Source organism: Macrobrachium nipponense, chromosome 11 (genome assembly GCF_015104395.2).
Source record: "Macrobrachium nipponense isolate FS-2020 chromosome 11, ASM1510439v2, whole genome shotgun sequence".
NCBI lineage: Eukaryota > Metazoa > Arthropoda > Malacostraca > Decapoda > Palaemonidae > Macrobrachium > Macrobrachium nipponense.
In genome coordinates, this window is record NC_061087.1 from 26,981,717 (window position 1) to 27,002,498 (window position 20,782).

Below are 20,782 nucleotides of genomic sequence, written 5' to 3' on the forward strand. Positions count from 1 at the left end.
GGAAGCCTTTCAGCAGGATGAAAGTAAACTTAAGAATATCTCCGCTATAAGCAAAAAAAAAAAAAAAAAAAAAAAAATGGAGGGTTAAGATGGTCTGGGTGAGACCAATAAATCCTTGAAAATATTTTTGATGTTTCCGACTGCTTTGAGGAGGCTGTATTTTTAAAGTTATTTGAAGGTTTACCTGACTACTTATTCCTTCTAAGTGATACTTTTTAAAAAAAAGTAAGGTGCAATTTAATCTGTACTTTCATGCAAAAACCAGTTAAGAAGTGTCTCATTATATTTAATGGTTATTCAAATTAAATTATTCATAAAATTCAAAGTAAATTAATAAAATTAATTTAATTCTATTTTACTTTGCTTTATTCTAAGCGTTTCCTATGACTTGATGCACTGGTTCGGATATACGAAAAGTTAAGTATTGTTATATTATTCAAGGAAGAATATTATCAGATGGTGAATGGGAATGAAATAATTTGAACAAAAGACGTAAAAAAGATAATTACGAGCTACCTTGCTATTGTGCAAAAGTACAAAAAAAAAGGATACAATAATATCAAAGAAAAAATGTTAGCATATAATGAGTGGAAATAGCATATTCTAAAGAAGGAGATATGGCTGCTATTTCTCTTTGTTTTTATAGATGTGTTTTGAAAACAATAGCATGCTAGGTATGATGCTTTTCATCCCTCCCTTAGGGAAATTAATTCTGGTAATGAACCATATTATTTTTGTAAAGTAAAAAAAAAAAAAAATAAAACCCGGTCTGTAGTCTTTATTTTCTATTACAAATACAACTCACAACGTCTAGCATTCTACAACAATTATTTTTTTTTTCTCTTATTTTGTTTTCATACAATACAAAAGTACAGGAAACAAACATAACCTTTTCGCATAAATAAGAATATGAATGTAAATGTAGCAATGACTATGCGTTATCTACTTCTGATATATAGTTTCGTCGGAAAAAAATCTGTCATAACAAACGATATATTTAAACGATACTTTGGATATGTAGAGGAAAAGAAACATGCCAACTCCATTAACACTATCAGTCACATTTCCTCAATGTAAGTACTAATGCAATCAATGGCAAGCATAAAAAACTTTACGTTGCATTAAAACATAAATTTGATTATGAGTTACGCATGCTCTTGGTTTTAGCTCACAAAAAAATAATCAACATTAACGGCACTGCAGTGTTTGTTTTTAAACTTTCACCATGTTGGGTTTGATTTTTCAATGTCAGTGCTTGCTTCAAGATGGGACTATTTCTTAGGTAAGTATTCTGGATTGTTACAAATCTTGTATATATGCTTCCAGTGGTATTTATTCCCCAGGCTCATGTTATTACTTCCGGCCCATATTATCTTTAGGGGGCCACCAGAACTGTCTTAATTTGGATAAACAAAAGTAGAAAACAATGCGTGATCCACTTTTCATTTCAGCACGAATGAAGTTCATTGTGACGCGAAGTGGCAGACCCATAATTCTTTCTGTATTTACGTCACGATTTGAATGAGAGAGCCAATATAGAAACCTCATACCAACATGCAAACGCCCCTCTTGCCTACAGACGTCTTGAAGTCCCTTAGGTTAAGTAAGAAATCTCTGATAGCCAGACTTTCTTCTTCTTCTTGTTCGGTTTGCGAAGGACTTCGAAGACAACACAAGCCAAAGGTGGTATAGTAAATCTTCCCAAATCATCTACAGGTTTCTTCAACCTCTTCCAGGGGTTTCTAGGGCACGCACCAGGGATAAAACGATAAATTAATTCAATTCCTCTCCCTATTTCGCTATATTTCATCCAAGGAAGGGTAGAACTATTCACTCGCCATCACGGGTCATTTTGAAATACTTGTCAGCGTCGTATCCGAAGAGTTTGAAGTCTGGCCAATACAGCTGCTCAAGTTCCTTCAGCAGTCCTAAGGGGATGACTTTGAAGTATTCGTTGGCGGCTGTTTCCGAGTCCGAATATCCGTCGAATCTGTAATGAGATGTAATCTTATGTAATTCATGTGTCCAAATGTTCCTTTCCATGGTCAATTGTCTTAACTGTATACTCTTCATGGATACAGAACATTTCTTGTGTCTATACATTCAAATGGCACACCACCTCATATAAACCCACATGAAATTGTATTTTTTTTATACCATACTCCTGGTTTACATCATGTATACGTTAGGTGAGTTTGCTAACCTCATGCTCTTTTTGTTTCTCTGGTGGTCAACTGTCTAACTGCTGACCATACCCAACGTTTCTTGACTTCACTGATCAAACGTGCAATGTTGCAGCATCATGAGACTATCTTAGAGAATTTGCAAGTAAATTTCATTTGCAGTATTATTCAGAAAAAAGGTATACTCTCTCTCTCTCTCTCTCTCTCTCTCTCTCTCTCTCTCTCTCTCTCTCTCTCTCTCTCTCTATACGTCTGTTCCCGTACCATTTGTAAATAAAAGCGTGATCTCTATAATTCATCACAAATCGTAAAAGAGTAAAAATGAACTACCAAACGAGATTGTCTGAACACTTTCGGTCGTTCTCCGAGAACAGATAATCAGGTGATTAACTTTGTAACAACCTCATTAGACTCTCAAAGTGTTACTACACCCAGCGTCGAGGGGGAACTTCTCAAGTTCTTGCCACTTCGAAGTATAACTTGGAGAGTGACCGTAGGGGAGATGTTTTTCTCAGTGTCAACACTAGACAACTCTGGGTAGATGTCAATGGAGTTAGGTTCCGCTGAAGTTTTCCTTAATTTCCGTAAGTTTACTGAGCTGGTGCTCTAACTATGTGTGTTTTTTCTATGTGTGATTTACTCTATTATTCGTATTTGCTGTATGTTACATTTTTACGCACTAGGTTTAATAGTGAGTATTTGATATATGTAATATATATAATGTTCTAGTGAGGGGACAGAGTGTCCTAGTGAAGGGGCCGTGTGTCCTAGGGACAGAGTGTCCTGTGTGGAGGGAACTATAATATTTTGCAAGAGAGATAATTGGTGTGACTAATTACTAGTTAAGACATTTAAATACCTGGGGGTTATCTGAGTTAGTTGTCTGTGAGACTTGAACTATTATCTTTCCATTGTTGATCCTGTAAGAATTTGAGTTATTCAACTAGTACTTTACCTTGAATAAATATTATATTTTTTGTAACTCCGACTCTGATTTGATGACCTGATGGAATGAGAGAGGAGAGAGAGAGAGAGAGAGAGAGAGAGAGAGAGAGAGAGAGAAAAAAGGCTATGCCAGTGATCACGTTGAGAGAGAGAGAGAGAGAGAGAGAGAGAGATGGGGGAGGGGGGGGGGGGAGATGGAGTGTAACCAGTTTGCCTTAACGCAATGGCTAAACGCATACCAAAATGTTAAATACCTTCGCTGGTAGTAGTTTGGTGTCAGTGGATAGGTAACAGTTGGTATAAGATATATAGATTAAAAAAAAAACACATATATATATATATATCTTATAATTCCCTTCCTCCTTTATCTTAAATAGCGATATTCTACCCGAGTTAGACGAAATGGTTAGATATCCAAATACAGTTTCCAGTCAAGACCACGATGGCAATGGCCTCGACCTCACGAATCAAGTTCCTGGAACGTCCAATATTTCCTTTCCAGTTACAGAAAAAACGTGATGACATCGTTGCAATTTTCGCGGAAACAATTGCTCATGCAAACAGAGGTTGTAGAACAACTTCAAGTCGTTTTAAATGTCGATGAGTTCATGCTTGGTGTTGCTTGCAAAGCCTTCTTAATACGTGGAGTTTTGTGAATCTTAATGACCAGTTGTAAACTGGTCGAAATTCAAAGCTTGAATGATTATATATATATATATATATATATATATTATAATATATATATATATATAGTATATATATAGATATATATATATATATATATATATATATATTAAGGGGTTGTAAAGTACTCATTACTTTGTATAATAAGCCCAGGACTTCGACTGATTGGTCTGGTAAATCTTCATTTCTAATAATATCTAATAATAAATAATAATAATAATATATAATAATAATAATAATAATAATAATAATAATAATAATAATAATAATCATAATAATAATAATAATAATAATAATAATTAAAATAATAATAATAAGGCTAAGAACAAGAAAACAAGGGAGAACTCAACGAGAAATACAAAGTACAAGAGAGGGGACTAAACAACACAATAGAAGATGTAACTGAGGCTTAAGGCCAAAGCACACAAGATCAACGGTACATGAACAGGAATAAGGATACCAACGAACAAACTATTCGGAAACCAACCAGAAAAGACTATACAGCCAACTAAGAGGGGAAGAGAACCACCCAGAAATTCCTGAAGCCGAACCAAGTAGAGACTCTGGGAAAACATATGGAGCAATCCGGTATCACACAACAAACATGCAACATGGCTCCAGGAAGTCAAGGAAGAAGAAACAGGGAGAATAAAAACAAAGATTCACAGACATCACGACAGACACAGTCAGACACCAACTAAAGAAAATGCCAAACTGGAAAGCCCAGGTCCCGATGAAGTCATGGATACTGGCTCAAAAACTTCAAGCCCTACACCCACGAATAGCAGAACAACTCCAGCATTGTATCTCAAATCACCAAGCACCCAAATGGATGACCACAGGAAGAACATCCTTAGTACAAAAAGACAAGAGTAAGGGAAATATAGCCAGTAACTACAGGCCTATCACTTGCTACCATTAATGTGGAAGTTACTAACAGGTATCATCAGTGAAAGGCTATACAACTACCTAGAGGAGACAAACACCATCCCCCACCAACAGAAAGGCTGCAGAAGGAAGTGTAGGGGCACAAAAGACCAGCTCCTGATAGACAAAATGGTAATGAAGAACAGTAGGAGAAGGAAAACCAACCTAAGCATGGCATGGATAGACTATAAGGAAGCCTTCGACATGATACCACACACATGGCTAATAGAATGCCTGAAAAAAATATAGGGGCAGAGGAAAACACCATCAGCTTCCTCAAAAATACAATGCGCAACTGGAATACAATACTTACAAGCTCTGGAATAAGACTAGCAGAGGTTAATATCAGGAGGAGGGATCTTCCAGGGCGACTCACTGTCCCCACTACTCTTCGTAGTAGCCATGATTCCCATGACAAAAGTACTACAGAAGATGGATGCCGGGTACCAACTCAAGAAAAGAGGTAACAGAATCAACCATCTGATGTTCATGGACGACATCAAGCTGTATGGTAAGAGCATCAAGGAAATAGATACCCTAATCCAGACTGTAAGGATTGTATCTGGGGACATCAGGATGGAGTTTGGAATAGAAAAAATGCGCCTTAGTCAACATACAAAAAGGCAAAGTAACGAGAACTGAAGGGATAAAGCTACCAGATGGGAGCAACATCAAACACATAGATGAGACAGGACAATACCTGGGAATAATGGAAGGAGGAGATATAAAACACCAAGAGATGAAGGACACGATCAGAAAGAATATATGCAGAGACTCAAGGCGATACTCAAGTCAAAAACTCAACGCCGGAAATATGATAAAAGCCATAAAACACATGGGCAGTGCCAGTAATCAGATACAGCGCAGGAATAGTGGAATGGACGAAGGCAGAACTCCGCAGCATAGATCACGAAAACCAGGAAACATATGACAATACACAAAGCACTACACCCAAGAGCAAATACGGACAGACTATACATAACACGAAAGGAAGGAGGGAGAGGAATCTACTAAGTATAGAGGACTGCGTCAACATCGAAAACAGAGCACTGGGGCAATATCTGAAAACCAGTGAAGACGAGTGGCTAAAGAGTGCATGGGAAGAAGCACTAATAAAAGTAGACGAAGACCCAGAAATATACAGAGACAGGAGAAAGACAGAAAGAACAGAGGACTGGCACAACAAACCAATGCACGGACAATACATGAGACAGACTAACTATAGCCAGCGATGACAATTGGCAATGGCTACAGAGGGGAGAGCTAAAGAAGGAAACTGAAGGAATGATAACAGCGGCACAAGATCAGGCCCTAAGAACCAGATATGTTCAAAGTACGATAGACGGAAATAACATCTCTCCCATATGTAGGAAGTGCAAGACGAAAAGTGAAACCATAAACCACATAGCAAGTGAATGCCCGGCACTTGCACAGAACCAGTACAAAAGAGGCATGATTCAAGTAGCAAAAGCCCTCCACTGGAGCCTGTGCAAGAAACATCAGCTACCTTGCAGTAATAAGTGGTACGAGCACCAACCTGAAGGAGTGATAGAAAACGATCAGGCAAAGATCCTCTGGGACTATGGTATCAGAACGGATAGGGTGATACGTGCAACCAGACCAGACGTGACGTTGATTGACAAAGTCAAGAAGAAAGTATCACTCATTGATGTCGCAATACCATGGGACACCAGAGCTGAAGAGAAAGAGAGGGAAAAATTGGATAAGTATCAAGATCTGAAAATAGAAATAAGAAGGATATGGGATATGCCAGTGGAAATCGTACCCATAATCATAGGAGCACTAGGCACGATCCCAAGATCCCTGAAAAGGAATCTAGAAAAACTAGAGGCTGAAGTAGCTCCAGGACTCATGCAGAAGAGTGTGATCCTAGAAACGGCACACATAGTAAGAAAAGTGATGGACTCCTAAGGAGGCAGGATGCAACCCGGAACCTCACACTATAAATACTACCCAGTCGAATTGGAGGACTGTGATAGAGCAAAAAAAAAAAAAATAAATAAATAATAATAATGTATAAGAAGTTAATAATTTTTTAAAGGTCTGATTTAGCGAATCTGAATTATTTCTTGTGTACAGGTCGAATTTCAAAGCTTGAATGATTTTTTTGGATATTAATGGGTTGGAAAAAACTCTCTACCTTGGATAACAAGTTTGTCATTAGTTAAAGGGCTGATTTACATCATTTTGTTCGACAGTCTTATAGTCGATATAGTCTCGCCAAACTTATTATTAATTAATTCATCGGTAATCTGTCTTCCTGAACTGACTGGAGAATTGTTCATTTGAATATCTCGATTAATTGTATTGATTTTTGTTAAGTGACAAAAATGAGGTACAAATTCCCAGGTGTAAGATGATAATTGCAACGAGTCTGTGATGTAAGGATAACAAATAATTTGTAATTGTTTCAGCACCTCATTAAGGCTACCCATAGCGCCTCGGTGCCGTGATTGGTATGGTATTGGACTGACACCTCGATGGCCTCGAGTTCGATTCTCGGGCATACCATTGTGGTGTGAGAGATGTGTATTTCTGGTGATAGAAGTTATCACTCTCGACGTGATTCGGAAGCCACGTAAAGCCGTTGGTCCCGTTGCAGAATAACCTTTGGTTCCAAGCAACGTAAAAACACCATACAAACAAACAAGCAAAATTAATGTTACCCATGGATATTTCATATATATAAGTAAATTCATACTTACTTTGATGCGTGAGTGCGTGCGTTGACTAGAGCATCCTGAAGATTGCCCGCGTGGATGATGAATTCCTGATCTAGATCGAGGGTTTCCATCTTTGCTATGATATCATATTGGATTTGACAGGGAGCGCAGGAGTACCAATATGGCGTCCAGTGGGGGTCTACAACTGCGCCGTCCATGATTTTCCTGGAAGTGCGAAGTCAGTTGAAATGGTTTAGGAATAACTGATCTTTGTTTCATCAGAATTGTGGTGAAATTTTATCAGAATTTCTGTTTATTAAGAGTTATAGGAATCACTTATATTAGCAAGATTTGTTGTGAATTTTACAACTAAATGGCCTATAGAAACCTTTTAAAATTTTAAAATTTTGTTTAATTTTTCAACGTTTATGATATCAATTATATTTAAGATTTAATATATTTAAAAGGAAAAGGCAATTTTTCTTTAAAATAACAAGTGCACGCTTTTACACGAGCTAGAATATATACGGACAAATATTTCTTTACCGAACGTGTTACATTTGTTTACTGATTCATGTTTTGCCAAGAAAACAACCTGTTTATACCAACAAATCACTGTTAGATCTGTTTCCAAAATTACATTTAGTTAAAATGCCCGGCACTTCGTTCGACAAGGATTTACACACTTTCACTTCTACCCACTTTTGTCTTACAAACCTAACATTCTAAAGTAAAAGGCCGAAAGTAACCCCACTGAAAGTTCGCCTGGAAATCACTCACCAGAAGAACTGCATCTCGTCGCGAACTTTGTACAGAAACTGTAGGAAAGATGGGTGTGAGGTTTCCTTAGGTGACCCTCCGTTGCTCTGGTCCCCTGGAGAGGAGGCGTTGGTTCCTATGTGGCCGTAATCCTTGAGGATTGTCAGCTGCATCTGTCTGTATGGATCGTCAGTCTTCAGTACTCGTAGCATTTTGTCTCTGTGAAGGTCGAGGCTGGATTGAACTCGTGTTTTGTTGTTTCTAATTCGGTTTGTTGTCTAGATTTATTCTTAGTTTACTCTTAAAATTTATCTAAGGTTTTCGTTTCTCTTCAGGAATATTTGGTGTTAAATAGTTATGAATAAATGATAGACTCAAATAAAACAACCCGGGTAAATCCAAGGTACTGACATGGTACCTTAATTACTTTCTAAAATGAAAATGGTAGATGATGATTTCAGCGGAGATAAAAGAAATACGAGAGAGAGAGAGAGAGAGAGAGAGAGAGAGAGAGAGAGAGAGAGAGAGAGAGACAGGCTGTAGGTTACATGCCAATACAACTGAAAGGGTCATGAACAGAGAGAGAGAGAGAGAGAGAGAGAGAGAGAGAGAGAGAGAGAGAGAGAGAGAGAGAGAGAGTGAGAGGGCACCAGGTAACATGAGATTACCTGCAAGGTCCCATGAACATCCAGAGAGAGAGGAGAGAGAGAGAGAGAGAGAGGGCTCCAGGTAACATGACATTACACATGCAAGGGTCATGAACATCAAGAGAGAGAGAGAGAGAGAGAGAGAGAGAGAGAGAGAGAGAGAGAGAGAGAGCAGTAGGTTACATGACATTACGACTGAAAGGGTCATGAATACACAGAGAGAGAAAGAGAGAGAGATAGACAGACAGACAGACAGGACATCCTACAACCCCTCACCACTCCACCTCCTTGCCTTCCTCACCTGTAGGCCGAGAGAAGCCTCTCGAAGGGGTGCCTGACGATCATGAACTTCAGCGACTTCTGCAGGAGGTTCTCGATCCTTTGGCGCCCGTTGGGCGTCGGGTAGAGGCTGGTGACCTTAGCGTGCAGACTGCCGTTGAAATGCGTCTCCCTCGCTAACGTCAGCAGGTTCTTCATCCAGGTCGTGGACCCGGCCTGCGCGCCGATTATAAAATAAAATTTGAAAAAGAATGTATCAAAGAACAGCGCTTATCATGAATCGAAATTGCGGTGTAAAATTTGACCTGACTGAGAATTATTCAATCCCTTTCATTTATTTTCATTGTACCTCCATTTATATTCTGCCGTCCATCTTACGTTTCACCCTCCCTAGACAATTGTTTCGTAGAGAGACTGCGAGGTTTTCCTCCTGTTACACCTTTCAAACCTCTTACTCTCTGTTTATCTTTCAGCGCAGAATGACCTTATAGATCTTAGCGCTTGTGCCTTCAGGCCTAAATTGTCTATTCTATTCTTGGACTGATATTGAGGACACACTCAGCAGGCATCTTCTGTAATGTCCAAAACTGTCAACTGTAAACTGTAAACGAGAATATGAAAAGTAAATAGGAACATGAACATACAAAGAAATAAACTATCTGAAAATGATACCTGTTCTTACATTTCTCAAGGGAAGGGGAGATTTCTTCCCTTGATCAAACTATTTTACAAAATAAAAAAAAAGTGGGTAAAAATCATAGCTAAAATAATATAAACACAAACATAACTATCAGACTTACGGAAATTAAGTTTATAGAAAATATATTTAAGGTTGGAAATTCTCCAAGAATTTTAGAACGTAAAAAATAGTCAGAATCTCTAAAAGAACGCGTTCGTATTTCGATAAATTAAACTTCTTGCGATTTTCTCTTCGTTTTCACATGATTACGTACCATTTATGCATAATTACTAAGTAATGTCATATTATAAATGCCATTACAATAACAGACATGAAATAACGGAATACGTCTTTCTCAGGGCAATAGAAAGAGGTCGATTGCACCGACTTATTCTCAGGCCTTTATAGTTTTTTTTTTTCTTTTTAAACCTTGCTCGAAATTACTGCCAGTCATCTGGAATACATATATTTTCGCACGACTTCCCCGCTGCTGACTCGTCATGTTTTCAGCGGTGAGTTCGAAACATTATTATAATCTTCGCAACCAGTTCCAGGGGATATCGGCTCTCGCTGGTGAATCCAAGGAGGTCGGATAGCGGTTTTTCCCTTAGTGTAGAATTTGGAAAAGCTTTCGTTATGGTGCGATACAGCAAGGGTACCGCCCGTGCTATTGCGAGGTCACAGTCCATGCTATTGCGAGGTCACTGGGCATGCTATTGTGAGGTCACCGGTTATGTTATTCGAGGTCATTGAGCATGTTATTCCAAGGTCACCAGGAATGTTATTGTGAGGTCACCAAGCATGCTAATGTGAGGTCACCGGGTATGTTATTACGAGATCACTGCACGTGCTATTGCAAGGTCATCACCAGGCATGCTGTTCCAAGGTCACCAGGTATGCTGTGGCGAGGTCACCGTATATGCTATTGCGAGGTCACCGGGCATGCTATTATAAGGTCAGCAGGAATGCTATTGTGAGGTCACAACCCATGCTAATACGAAGTACCGGGCATGCTACTGCAAGGTCACCAGGAACGCTATTGCGAGGTCACCAAGCATGCTACTGCCAGGTCATCAAGCATGTTATTGCGAGGTCACTGGGCATGCTACTGCGAGGTCACCAAGCATGTTATTGCGAGGTCACTGGGCATGCTATTCCAAGGTCACTGGGCATGCTATTGCAAGGTCACTGGGCATGCTATTGCAAGGTCACTGGGCATGTTTTTGCGAGGTCACTGCGCATGCTATTACGAGGTCACCAGGAATGCTATTGCAAGTTTACTGGGTATGCTATTACTGGGTCACAGCATATTGCGAGGTCATTGGGCATGCTATTAATGTGAGGTCACTGTACAAACTATTACGAGGTCACAGCAAATGCTGTTGCGAGGTTACTGCAATGTTATTTTTCAGAGGAGGTTAAATTCCTTTGGTTTTCCGGTCTTCATAGACCTGGTAAGTGGAGAGTTTTATATCTCGAAATAACATGCTCAGTGACCTTGTTTAGCCTGTCAGGTCCTTCAGTTTAATTCAGGGCTTCTATAACGCTTTTTCGAAACCCCTGTGCACCCAATCTGGGAGACAAAAATTTTCTTTAAAAAAAATTTTCTTTATGGGGGATGGGGTCTAATGCATAATAGTTTAGTCTCCACATTGAGAAGAGAGGAGCCAAATCCCTTTAAGGAAATTATATAGCCTTTTTATTTAGTAAATAGCTTCGAATTACTTAGAAAGTGTAACGAATGTTTTGTATTTTGTACTGGATATATATATATATGGATATATATATATATATATATATATATACATATAATATATTATTTATATTGTGTAAAATATATATATATATATATATATATCTATATATATATAATATATATATTATATATATACACACACCAGGTCATTGTATCCTCAAATTCAATGTGTTATTCATTCGACGTTCCCTTTGTTATTGGCTAGTGAGAGACTACGTTATGTATAGTTTCCTAGTTACAAATACTCAGCACGTACATCGTACGTAATTGTTCTTACTGTGAAGTAATCGAGAGAGCTTCACAATAACAAGACGATCTCAGTACTGACAGGTGTAACTGGCTCTTAAGGGATTCTCAGATCACTGTTAATATTAAATTTTCAAGTATTCTCCATGTTCAAGTAGTTATTATCGATAAGCCTGAATTCCCTCAACCATATCCTCGTCAGTCATTCTATCGCAAATCATTAAAAAAGATTTTATAATCTGCTAAAGTAAAACAAACAGTAGACGAACTGATTATTGCATATCAATCGGTATTACATTTGCAATCAGTTAAAATGCCACGGAGTTTAAATGGAGTTATTAATTATTGATTTATCGTTCAACACCCCCTATTTAAAGTATATGAACTGATTAGCTGATGGTTATCTTCAAATATCTATTTTTCTCCTTTATCAATGACGTGTCATAAACGGGAAACGAACCGAATAATTAATGAAATTCAATTTAGCATTTTTTCAGAAATGGTTAAAAAAGAATAACTGATTAATTATCAATAATCATCCATAATTTTTTCCGAGTATTTGCAGGACTTTCCTACCCCTTAACAACAACAACAACAACAACAACAAAGTAGTTTGTAGGCCTACTTCCCGAGTAAGCGAAAACGCAGTGTTGATATCACATGAGAGACAAAGATACAGGAAACAAGAAACGCCCAGATTTTGAAAGTAGGCAAAATCTCAGTCTTGGGTAGAGGGCCGGAGACACTATAGTAACAGGTATGCTACCTGGAACTGTAACCTCTGTGCGGGGCAGATATTCCGTGCCATGAGAGACGTAAACAGGTATTCCGTGTCATGAGAGACGTAAGCAGTATTCCGTGTCATGAGAGACGTAACCGTAACCCTCATGTCATATTTCTTTTCAAATATGTGAAATTTGAGAAAGATCCCGTAAGCAGCGTCAATTACCTACAAGATGATGTGACGCCTATTTAGGTAGTGGGTCAGCTCACCCGAAATTGAACAGCCGAATAATTTGACTTGGATTTCAGACTTCTTTTTTTTCGAAAGATCAAGTCTCGAACCTCATGAAATAAGATATTATTCATGCAACAAGGAAGAGGTCTGAGACATACAGAGCCTAGAGGTAAACTGGGTCATGAATGGATCATAATTCTTAACTTTCAGTTACACAATTCTCTACATGTTTCCGATCACGCCAAACCTCAAATGTTCGAAATATGAAATACAGTATCTTTAGTGATACATGCTTGCTTGAGTAAAGCTAAAACCTATTTAATATTTTGGTAAAGTATATGATACTGTTTGTGGTTCAGATTAAGCCGTGCTTTCACTAGTATTTGATTATACAGAAACTGAGGACGTTTTAAAATCTTAGTGAGACAATGTTAACTTTTAGAAGCAATGGTGTTTATTTTTTCTTTGCTAGAAAATCCGAATAAACATACGTGAACGGAAACAGAACGAATAATGAATAAATATGTAAAATATACATACGATAACAGGTTTAGATAACTTTTGTATTTTTATTTTATTTTTTCGTCCGATATCTAGATATAAACGAGTACAGACATTACCGCTCACAAGATGCATTATGTCCAAGCAAAGTTAACCTTTGAAGGCATACGCAAACGTGCATGCGTACACTTTACTGCACTAATACTAGAGCTGAGCTACGGAGCAGGGCCGTGTGGAATTCACTCAGTCATGATGCGGGAGCCAATGACCTCACAGAACTGGTATGACCTCCAGTGCGGTGGGATCGAAGAGCTGTAAGTTCTAGATCTTGAAGAGTTGTATGTATGCATGCATGTAAGTATGCATGCGTGTATGTATGTATAAATATATACATATGTATTTATACATATATGTCCATACGTATATGTTCATACATATATATACATAGTATTTATACAGTGTATATATATCAATCTATCATAGATATAAAGAGAGAGAGAGAGAGAGAGAGAGAGAGAGAGAGAGAGAGAGAGAGAGAGAGAGAGAGAGAATTCGTCTTCAAACGAGAAATAGAACAAGTTAGTTGAGAGAGAGAGAGAGAGAGAGAGAGAGAGAGAGAGAGAGAGAGAGAGAGAGAGAGAAATTCGTGGGTGACGTAGTCTCTGGAATTCGTGTTGAAGAAAAAATAGAGCAGTTTACTCAGAGAGAGAGAGAGAGAGAGAGAGAGAGAGAGAGAGAGAGAGAGAGAGACCTTACCTTACAGACCTTACAGCTCGTTCGGGTTTCCCCAGGTCCCTCTTACCTTACAGACCTTACATCTTGTTCGGGTTGCCCCAGGTCCCTCAGTGTGAGGCACCTCTAATGTCTACCAGAGAGTTGCTAGTACATCTTCCGGTATATTTTGCATCTTCCAATCTTGGATGGTCTGGGATGCAGTTTAGATATTTGTCGAGCTTATTCTTAAACACATCTACGCTCACTCCTGATATATTCCTCAGATGAGCTGGCAACGCATTGAATAGACGCTGCATTATCGATGCTGGTGCGTAGTGGATTAATGTCCTGTGTGCTTTCCTTATTTTTCCTGGTATAGTTTTGGGCACTATTAATCTACCTCTGCTTGCTCTTTCTGATATTTTTAGTTCCATGATATTTTCTGCTATTCCTTCTATCTGTTTCCATGCCTGAATTATCATGTAGCGTTCTCTTCTCCTTTCTAGACTATATAATTTTAAGAATTGTAGTCTTTCCCAGTAGTCTAGGTCCTTAACTTCTTCTATTCTAGCTGTAAAGGACCTTTGTACACTCTCTATTTGTGCAATATCCTTTTGATAGTGTGGGTACCATATCATATTGCAATATTCAAGTGGACTACGAACATATGTTTTATAAAGCATAATCATGTGTTCAGCTTTTCTTGTTTTGAAGTGCCGTAACAACATTCCCATTTTTGCTTTACATTTTGCCAACAGAGTTGCTATTTGATCATTGCATAACATGTTCCTATTCATCATCACACCAAGGTCTTTAACTGCTTCCTTATTTGTGATGGTCTCATTATTAGGTCCCTTATATGCATATAGCTTTCTTTCTCTGTCTCCATAATTTATTGATTCAAATTTATCAGAGTTAAATACCATCCTATTTACCTCTGCCCAATCATATACTTTGTTAAGGTCTCTTTGTAGAGCGTTCCTATCTTCATCACAAGTAATTTCTCTACTTATTCTTGTGTCATCTGCGAAACTACTCACTACCGAATCCTTCACATTATTGTCTATGTCTTCAATCATAATAACAAACAGTATTGCAGCTAACACCGTACCTTGCGGCACACCGGATATTACCTTGACTTCATCCGATTTCTCGTCGTTTGCAATAACTATCTGTTTTCTGTTGTGTAAAAATTCTTTTAACCATCTTCCTACTTTATCCACGATATTGTGTTTTCTAATTTTCTTCGCTAATATATTATGGTCTACTTTATCAAAAGCTTTTGCAAAGTCTAAATAAACCACATCTGTTTCATTTCCGCTTTTCATATTTTTGAATATGTTCTCACGGTGGACTAACAGTTGGGTTTGTGTACTTTTTCCGGGTACGAAACCATGTTGTCCTTTATTAAACAAATTATTTTTTATTAAATGTTTCATAATATTTTTCTTCATTACCCTTTCATACACTTTCATAATATGTGATGTTAGACTCACAGGCCTATAATTACTTGCCTCTAGTCTTGATCCACTTTTGAAAGTAGGGGTAATATATGCTAATTTGTGCTCATCATAAATCTTGCCTGTATCTACACTTTGTCTTAATAATATTGCAAGTGGCTTTGCGATAGAATGAACTACTTTCTTTAACAAAATAGCAGGAATTCCATCAGGCCCTGCAGCAGCTCCATTTTTAATTTCATTAATAGCCTGCACAATATCAGCTTCATTAATATCTATGTCAGCTAAATATTCACTATTTTCATCCCTTACTTCTATATCATTATCTTCATTATCTATTCTAGGGGTGAATTCTCTCTATATCGTTCTGCCAGTATGTTGCAAATTTCCTTTTTTTCATTCGTTAATCTCCCTTCAATTCTCAGAGGGCCTATTTCTATTCTTCTTTTATTCATCTTCTTCGCATATGAGTATAATAGCTTGGGGTTTTGCTTGATATTTAATAGGGTTTTTTCTTCCAAGTCCCGTTTTTCATTTTCTTTTGATTGTATAATCTTTTGTTCTGCATTTTCTATCTTACTTTTTAGTTCTATAACTTTCCATGCATTTTTTTCTTTTGCAAGACCTTTTTTCCACTTTCTGATTTTCTGGAACAAGATCCTTCTGTCTCTTGGTATGCATGAATGATGTTTACTTTTCTTCTTCGGTATATATTTTTCCACTATTTTTCTCCAATATTTTATATAATATCTCCGTATTTACCCTTATGTCATCACTTACGAAAATGTTATCCCAATCTTTGTTTAATTCTTCATTAATTTCTGACCATTTTATATTTTTACTGTAGAAGTTGTATTTTCCATATCCTTCCCACTTTTTCATTTCTTGCTTATCTCTATTTTCACTTGCTTTGGAATGAACTGTTAATTCTATGACATTATGGTCTGAAATATTCGCATTATAAACTATTATTTCTTTAACATAATTCATCTCGTTCACAAATACTAGGTCTAAAGTATTTTCCTTTCTTGTTGGCAGGTGATTTATTTGTTGAATGTTGTATTCTAGTAGCATATCTAATAGCTTTTCAAATTGCCTCTTATCTTCTGCACTACTATTACTCTCTTTTTTATATGTATAAGTACAACCACAATCTCCTATTCGTTCTTTCCATTCTACGAAAGGAAAGTTGAAGTCACCAGATAGGAGAATAGTCCAGTCCTTGTGATTTCTACATATATCATCCAATTTTTCAATTATTAAGTCAAACTCTTTAGTATTAGGAGGTCTATATATTACTATGTTCATCAATTTTTCAGATTCAAATTCTACCGCTATTAGTTCACATTCTGAGTTACTATATTTCTCATATATTTTTCCTTGTTTTTTGTCTTTCCCATATATTGCGGTTCCCCCTTGATTCCTATTTTTTCTATCTGATCTATAAGTTTGGAACCCTTTTATTTGATCATCATTCCCAGTCTCTTGGGAATACCAGGTTTCACTTATATTCATTATATCTATTTTCTTTTCATTTTGGGTTAGTTCTTCTAAGTACTCTATTTTTCTTTTTGAGTTACTCGTAACTAAACCCTGCGCATTCATCACTATGATGGTTTGCGTGTTTTCCCTTCATTTAATACTGGTAGTAATAAGGATTTTCCCATGTCTCTTTCCTGTTCTGGTATGTTGTTCTTTTTTTCATTTCCAGAAATTCTGACATTAAAAAATCCAACTTTTCCATAATATTTGATCTTCCTTCATCATAATTATTCATTTTGTGTCTGAATCTGCAATTTTCTCCGTTTCTGCAATATCCTCTTGCATAATAAATACAGTTATTATCTCTTGAGTAGAATTTCGGAGCTGATGCTTTGAAATTTTTTGCTGACACCTCTGCATATCTCATTGGTGGTTTGCTTTTCTCTTTTACCTGATATTCTTGATTTCTCTCTTTTATTTGTTTCTTTCTTATTTTGGATTTTATTACTTGGTTGGTTATTTATTTGATTATGATTCATGGCTACAGGGTGCATATATTTGCATTTTTTGTCGAACTTACATCCTTTTCCTTCTTTTAGGTTTTTACATATTTTTGGATGCAGATCTCTGCAATCATCCCCCATATCCATCTAAGTATGCACATTTACCATATATTTCATAGTTTTGACATATCTTAGGATGTTTGTAGTAACATCTTTCTCCAAATCTGCAATTCCCTCTTTTCAAAAGGTTGCAGATTTTGTCTTTCTTGTCTATTTTTTCCTCTTTCCCGTCATTGTATAGATCTGGGTAGAGCCTCTTCGGGATTTGCTTTTCTGTTGTCATATCGTAATTTATTTCTTCGTAGGTATGCTGCTTTATTGCCTCATATGTAGTATCAATGAGTATCTCTGCATCCATACTTTTATCTTGTTCTTTGTTTTCCTTATTTTTTTCTGTCATTTCATTTTTGTTTACTTCTCTTCCGTTTTCCTCTTCTTCATTTTCTTCTTCTTCTTCCTCTTCCTCTTCCTCTTCATCCTCAACTATTTGTACATTCAATCTTGATTTAATAACATTGTCTATCCATGATAGACATGTTGAACAAAAAATTCTTGTATCTTTTCTCAAATCTTGTATTACCTCAGCACACTGTGGATGGGTCGGAATGTTGCATGCAGCACATTTTCTGATTAGGTTTTGTGGATTGACTATGCTATACCAAACCTTACACAGTTTGCATGCTTTTGGCATTCTTTTTCCTAATGCATCAATTAGGATATTCACAAGATTCACCTTATTCATTTTCTTTGTCGGAATATGTTGGTTTATGTATATTTTCTTTATGAGTCTCTTGACCACTTGGATTTTATTTGGAACTTCTTCAATTATTTTCAAGATGTTTTCATTAGATTTGTTCCAGTTTGAAGGATTATATCCTTCTAATATATCTATGAATGCTTTTGTATCTTTTTGGTTAGGACTGTTGCTGATTTCATAGATGAGAAATGCCAGTTCCCTTCCTGCTACCTCATCGTATTGCGAATCTGCTAGACACGCCAAATTACGCCACCTCTTCCCGCAGTTGGAACTTACTGCCATCTTGTTCTGATTTATAGTATTACACTTGATAAACTAACTTAGAAGACGCTTTATCCTACTATTTTCACACTAATCTTATCACCGATAGTTCACGAACACTTCTAGATATTTCTCAAATTCTAGTCGTATGTTAAACTTGTGATATCTGTTGATTAATCTGACTTCACGCGGGTACGACTCACCAAGCAAGATGAGAGAGAGAGAGAGAGAGAGAGAGAGAGAGAGAGAGAGAGAGAGAGAGGACACTCACCTTAAATATGGGGCAGTAGATGAGGCCATGATTAGTGGCCCATTTCAGGTGTTCATACACCTTTCCCAAGCGGAGTCGAAGCTTCCCCCTGTCGTCTTTTTCACACTCATGCTTAACTTTGAGGGACCTCTGTCGAAGCTCCTTCCGACGCTCCTTTTCGACTTCCTTCGTCTGGAAATGAAGGAAATTACGTCGAGTGGACAGTAGACACAGCTGAGTTGGTCGATTTTTGAGTGGCGTGATTTCAACAAAGCGAATTCTGGTGAGGATTGGTTGCAAATATTTTTTTTTATAGGATAAAGATTTTAGTATAATTTTGCCCAATTTTAACAAGCCCTAGGGTAAGTTCCTATAGAAAATATTAATTTATCTAATTTGCCAATAGTTTTGTCATTATCATTATTCAGTAACCACTCATTCCTTTTGATATTATCACCTGTGGATTAAGGTCATTACGTCGAATAGACAACAGAGTTAGGTGATTTGAGTGGGATTATGTAAACAAAGTGAATTCTGTTGCAAATATTTTTTGATAGAATAAAGATCTTTTAGTATAATCTTGCCCAATTTTAACAACAAGCCCTAGGATAAGTCTCATGGAAAATATTAATTTATTTAATTTGCCAATAGTTTTGTCATTATCATTATTCAATAACCACTCATTCCTTTTGATATTATCACCTGTGAATTAAGGTCATTATGTCGAATAGACAACAGAGTTAGGTGATTTGAGTGGGTTTATGTAAACAAAGTGAATTCTCTTGCCAATATTTTTGGATAGAATGAAGATCTTTTAGTATAATCTTGCCCAATTTTAACAACAAGCCCTAGGATAAGTTCCCATGGAAAATATTAATTTATCTAATTTGCCAATAGTTTTGTCATTATCATTATTCAGTAGCCACTCATTCCTTTTGATATTATCACCTGTAGATAAAGGACATTACGTCGAATGGACAACAGAGTTAGTCGATTTTTGGGGGGTAGGGTATTTTGTAAACAAAGCGAATTCTGCTGCAAATATTTTTTATACAATGAAGATCTTTTAGCAGGGTGTTGTTCAAGTTTAAAAAAAATAACCCCTGGGATATTATTCCTATAAGGAAAATATACACAAGATTTCATAGAAAGTATAGATTGGTCTAACTTGGCTGTTTTTAGAAGAGATGGGCATCCACATACCCACTCGATGTTACCCCCAACGACGACGTCATCCTGGTAGGCTCCCGTATGAAGCTTCGGTTTGGCCAGAACCTGAGAGGCGGGCGGTCCGATCTTCCTTCTGGGATCGGACCACGGAAACATCAGCCTGTCCCTCCTGTTTCCGATCCCCCCCTTCTTCACGAAGGACCTGTGGTTGAAGGGCTTCATCTTCTTGCCCTTATTCGCCATGTACCTGCGATTGGGACCGGCCTTCTTCCCCCCTCCTTGGAGTGACGGACCCTGGCCGAAATTCTTACGAGGGGGCTGTGCATCCTCGGCCACCAGACCGGGCACAACCTCTTGGGCGATATCCTTCAGAGGACCGATCGATCCGAAGGATGTCAGTCTCTCGAGTGCCGCGCCCCCTCTCTGCTTCAGGACGGCGACGTGGAAGGTGCACAGAAAGGTGACGGAGAGGATCACCAGTAACACACTCGAGAAGAGGTTTCGGTTCGAGCCGAATTTACGCAAGACGGCGTTTTTTGTGTACCACAGCCATCCACATACCGTCCACTCCATCTTGCTCTGCTTTTATTTTACATAATTCTCTGGAAAGGTAATAATAATAATAATATAATAATAATAATAATAATAATTAGATAAAACCTATTCGCACAGAACAAGCACACCAAAGGGGCCATTGACTTGAAATTAACGCTTTCCAAGAACGTCAGTTTCAACCTCCCACCGCGGACCCCACACCGCACCAGTAAGTGATCGTGATACAGAGCCAGTGTTTTTACATTCCCCTGTGGAAGACGCAAACCCGGGACATCTGAGTGGCATTCCACGACACTAACCACTATGCCAGCCATGGAAATGA

General features: G+C 37.6%; 2 protein-coding genes across 6 annotated transcripts in view; one reads left to right on the forward strand and one right to left on the reverse strand.

Annotated features, from left to right (window-relative positions):
* The window catches only part of LOC135199636 (26S proteasome non-ATPase regulatory subunit 10-like), a 28,636-nt gene extending 28,283 nt beyond the window's left edge, over positions 1 to 353 (forward strand). For all 3 annotated transcript variants that reach the window (XM_064227822.1, XM_064227889.1, XM_064227945.1), the window contains one exon: positions 1 to 353. This exon is cut by the window's left edge and continues 75 nt beyond it. The gene's annotated coding sequence lies outside the window, so the exon portion shown is untranslated.
* Positions 354 to 760: 407 nt separating this feature from the next.
* LOC135199459 (carbohydrate sulfotransferase 13-like) overlaps positions 761 to 20,782 on the reverse strand; it is a 34,552-nt gene continuing 14,530 nt past the window's right edge. For all 3 annotated transcript variants that reach the window (XM_064227651.1, XM_064227571.1, XM_064227730.1), the window contains exons 2-7: positions 19,939 to 20,507; positions 18,757 to 18,927; positions 9,131 to 9,324; positions 8,204 to 8,401; positions 7,466 to 7,648; positions 761 to 1,990 (exon numbers count right to left, since the gene is read on the reverse strand). In XM_064227651.1, coding sequence (XP_064083721.1) covers positions 1,831 to 1,990; positions 7,466 to 7,648; positions 8,204 to 8,401; positions 9,131 to 9,324; positions 18,757 to 18,927; positions 19,939 to 20,478 — 1,446 coding nt within the window. In that variant the 5' untranslated portion in view covers positions 20,479 to 20,507 and the 3' untranslated portion in view covers positions 761 to 1,830. The remainder of the gene's footprint in view (positions 1,991 to 7,465; positions 7,649 to 8,203; positions 8,402 to 9,130; positions 9,325 to 18,756; positions 18,928 to 19,938; positions 20,508 to 20,782) is intronic.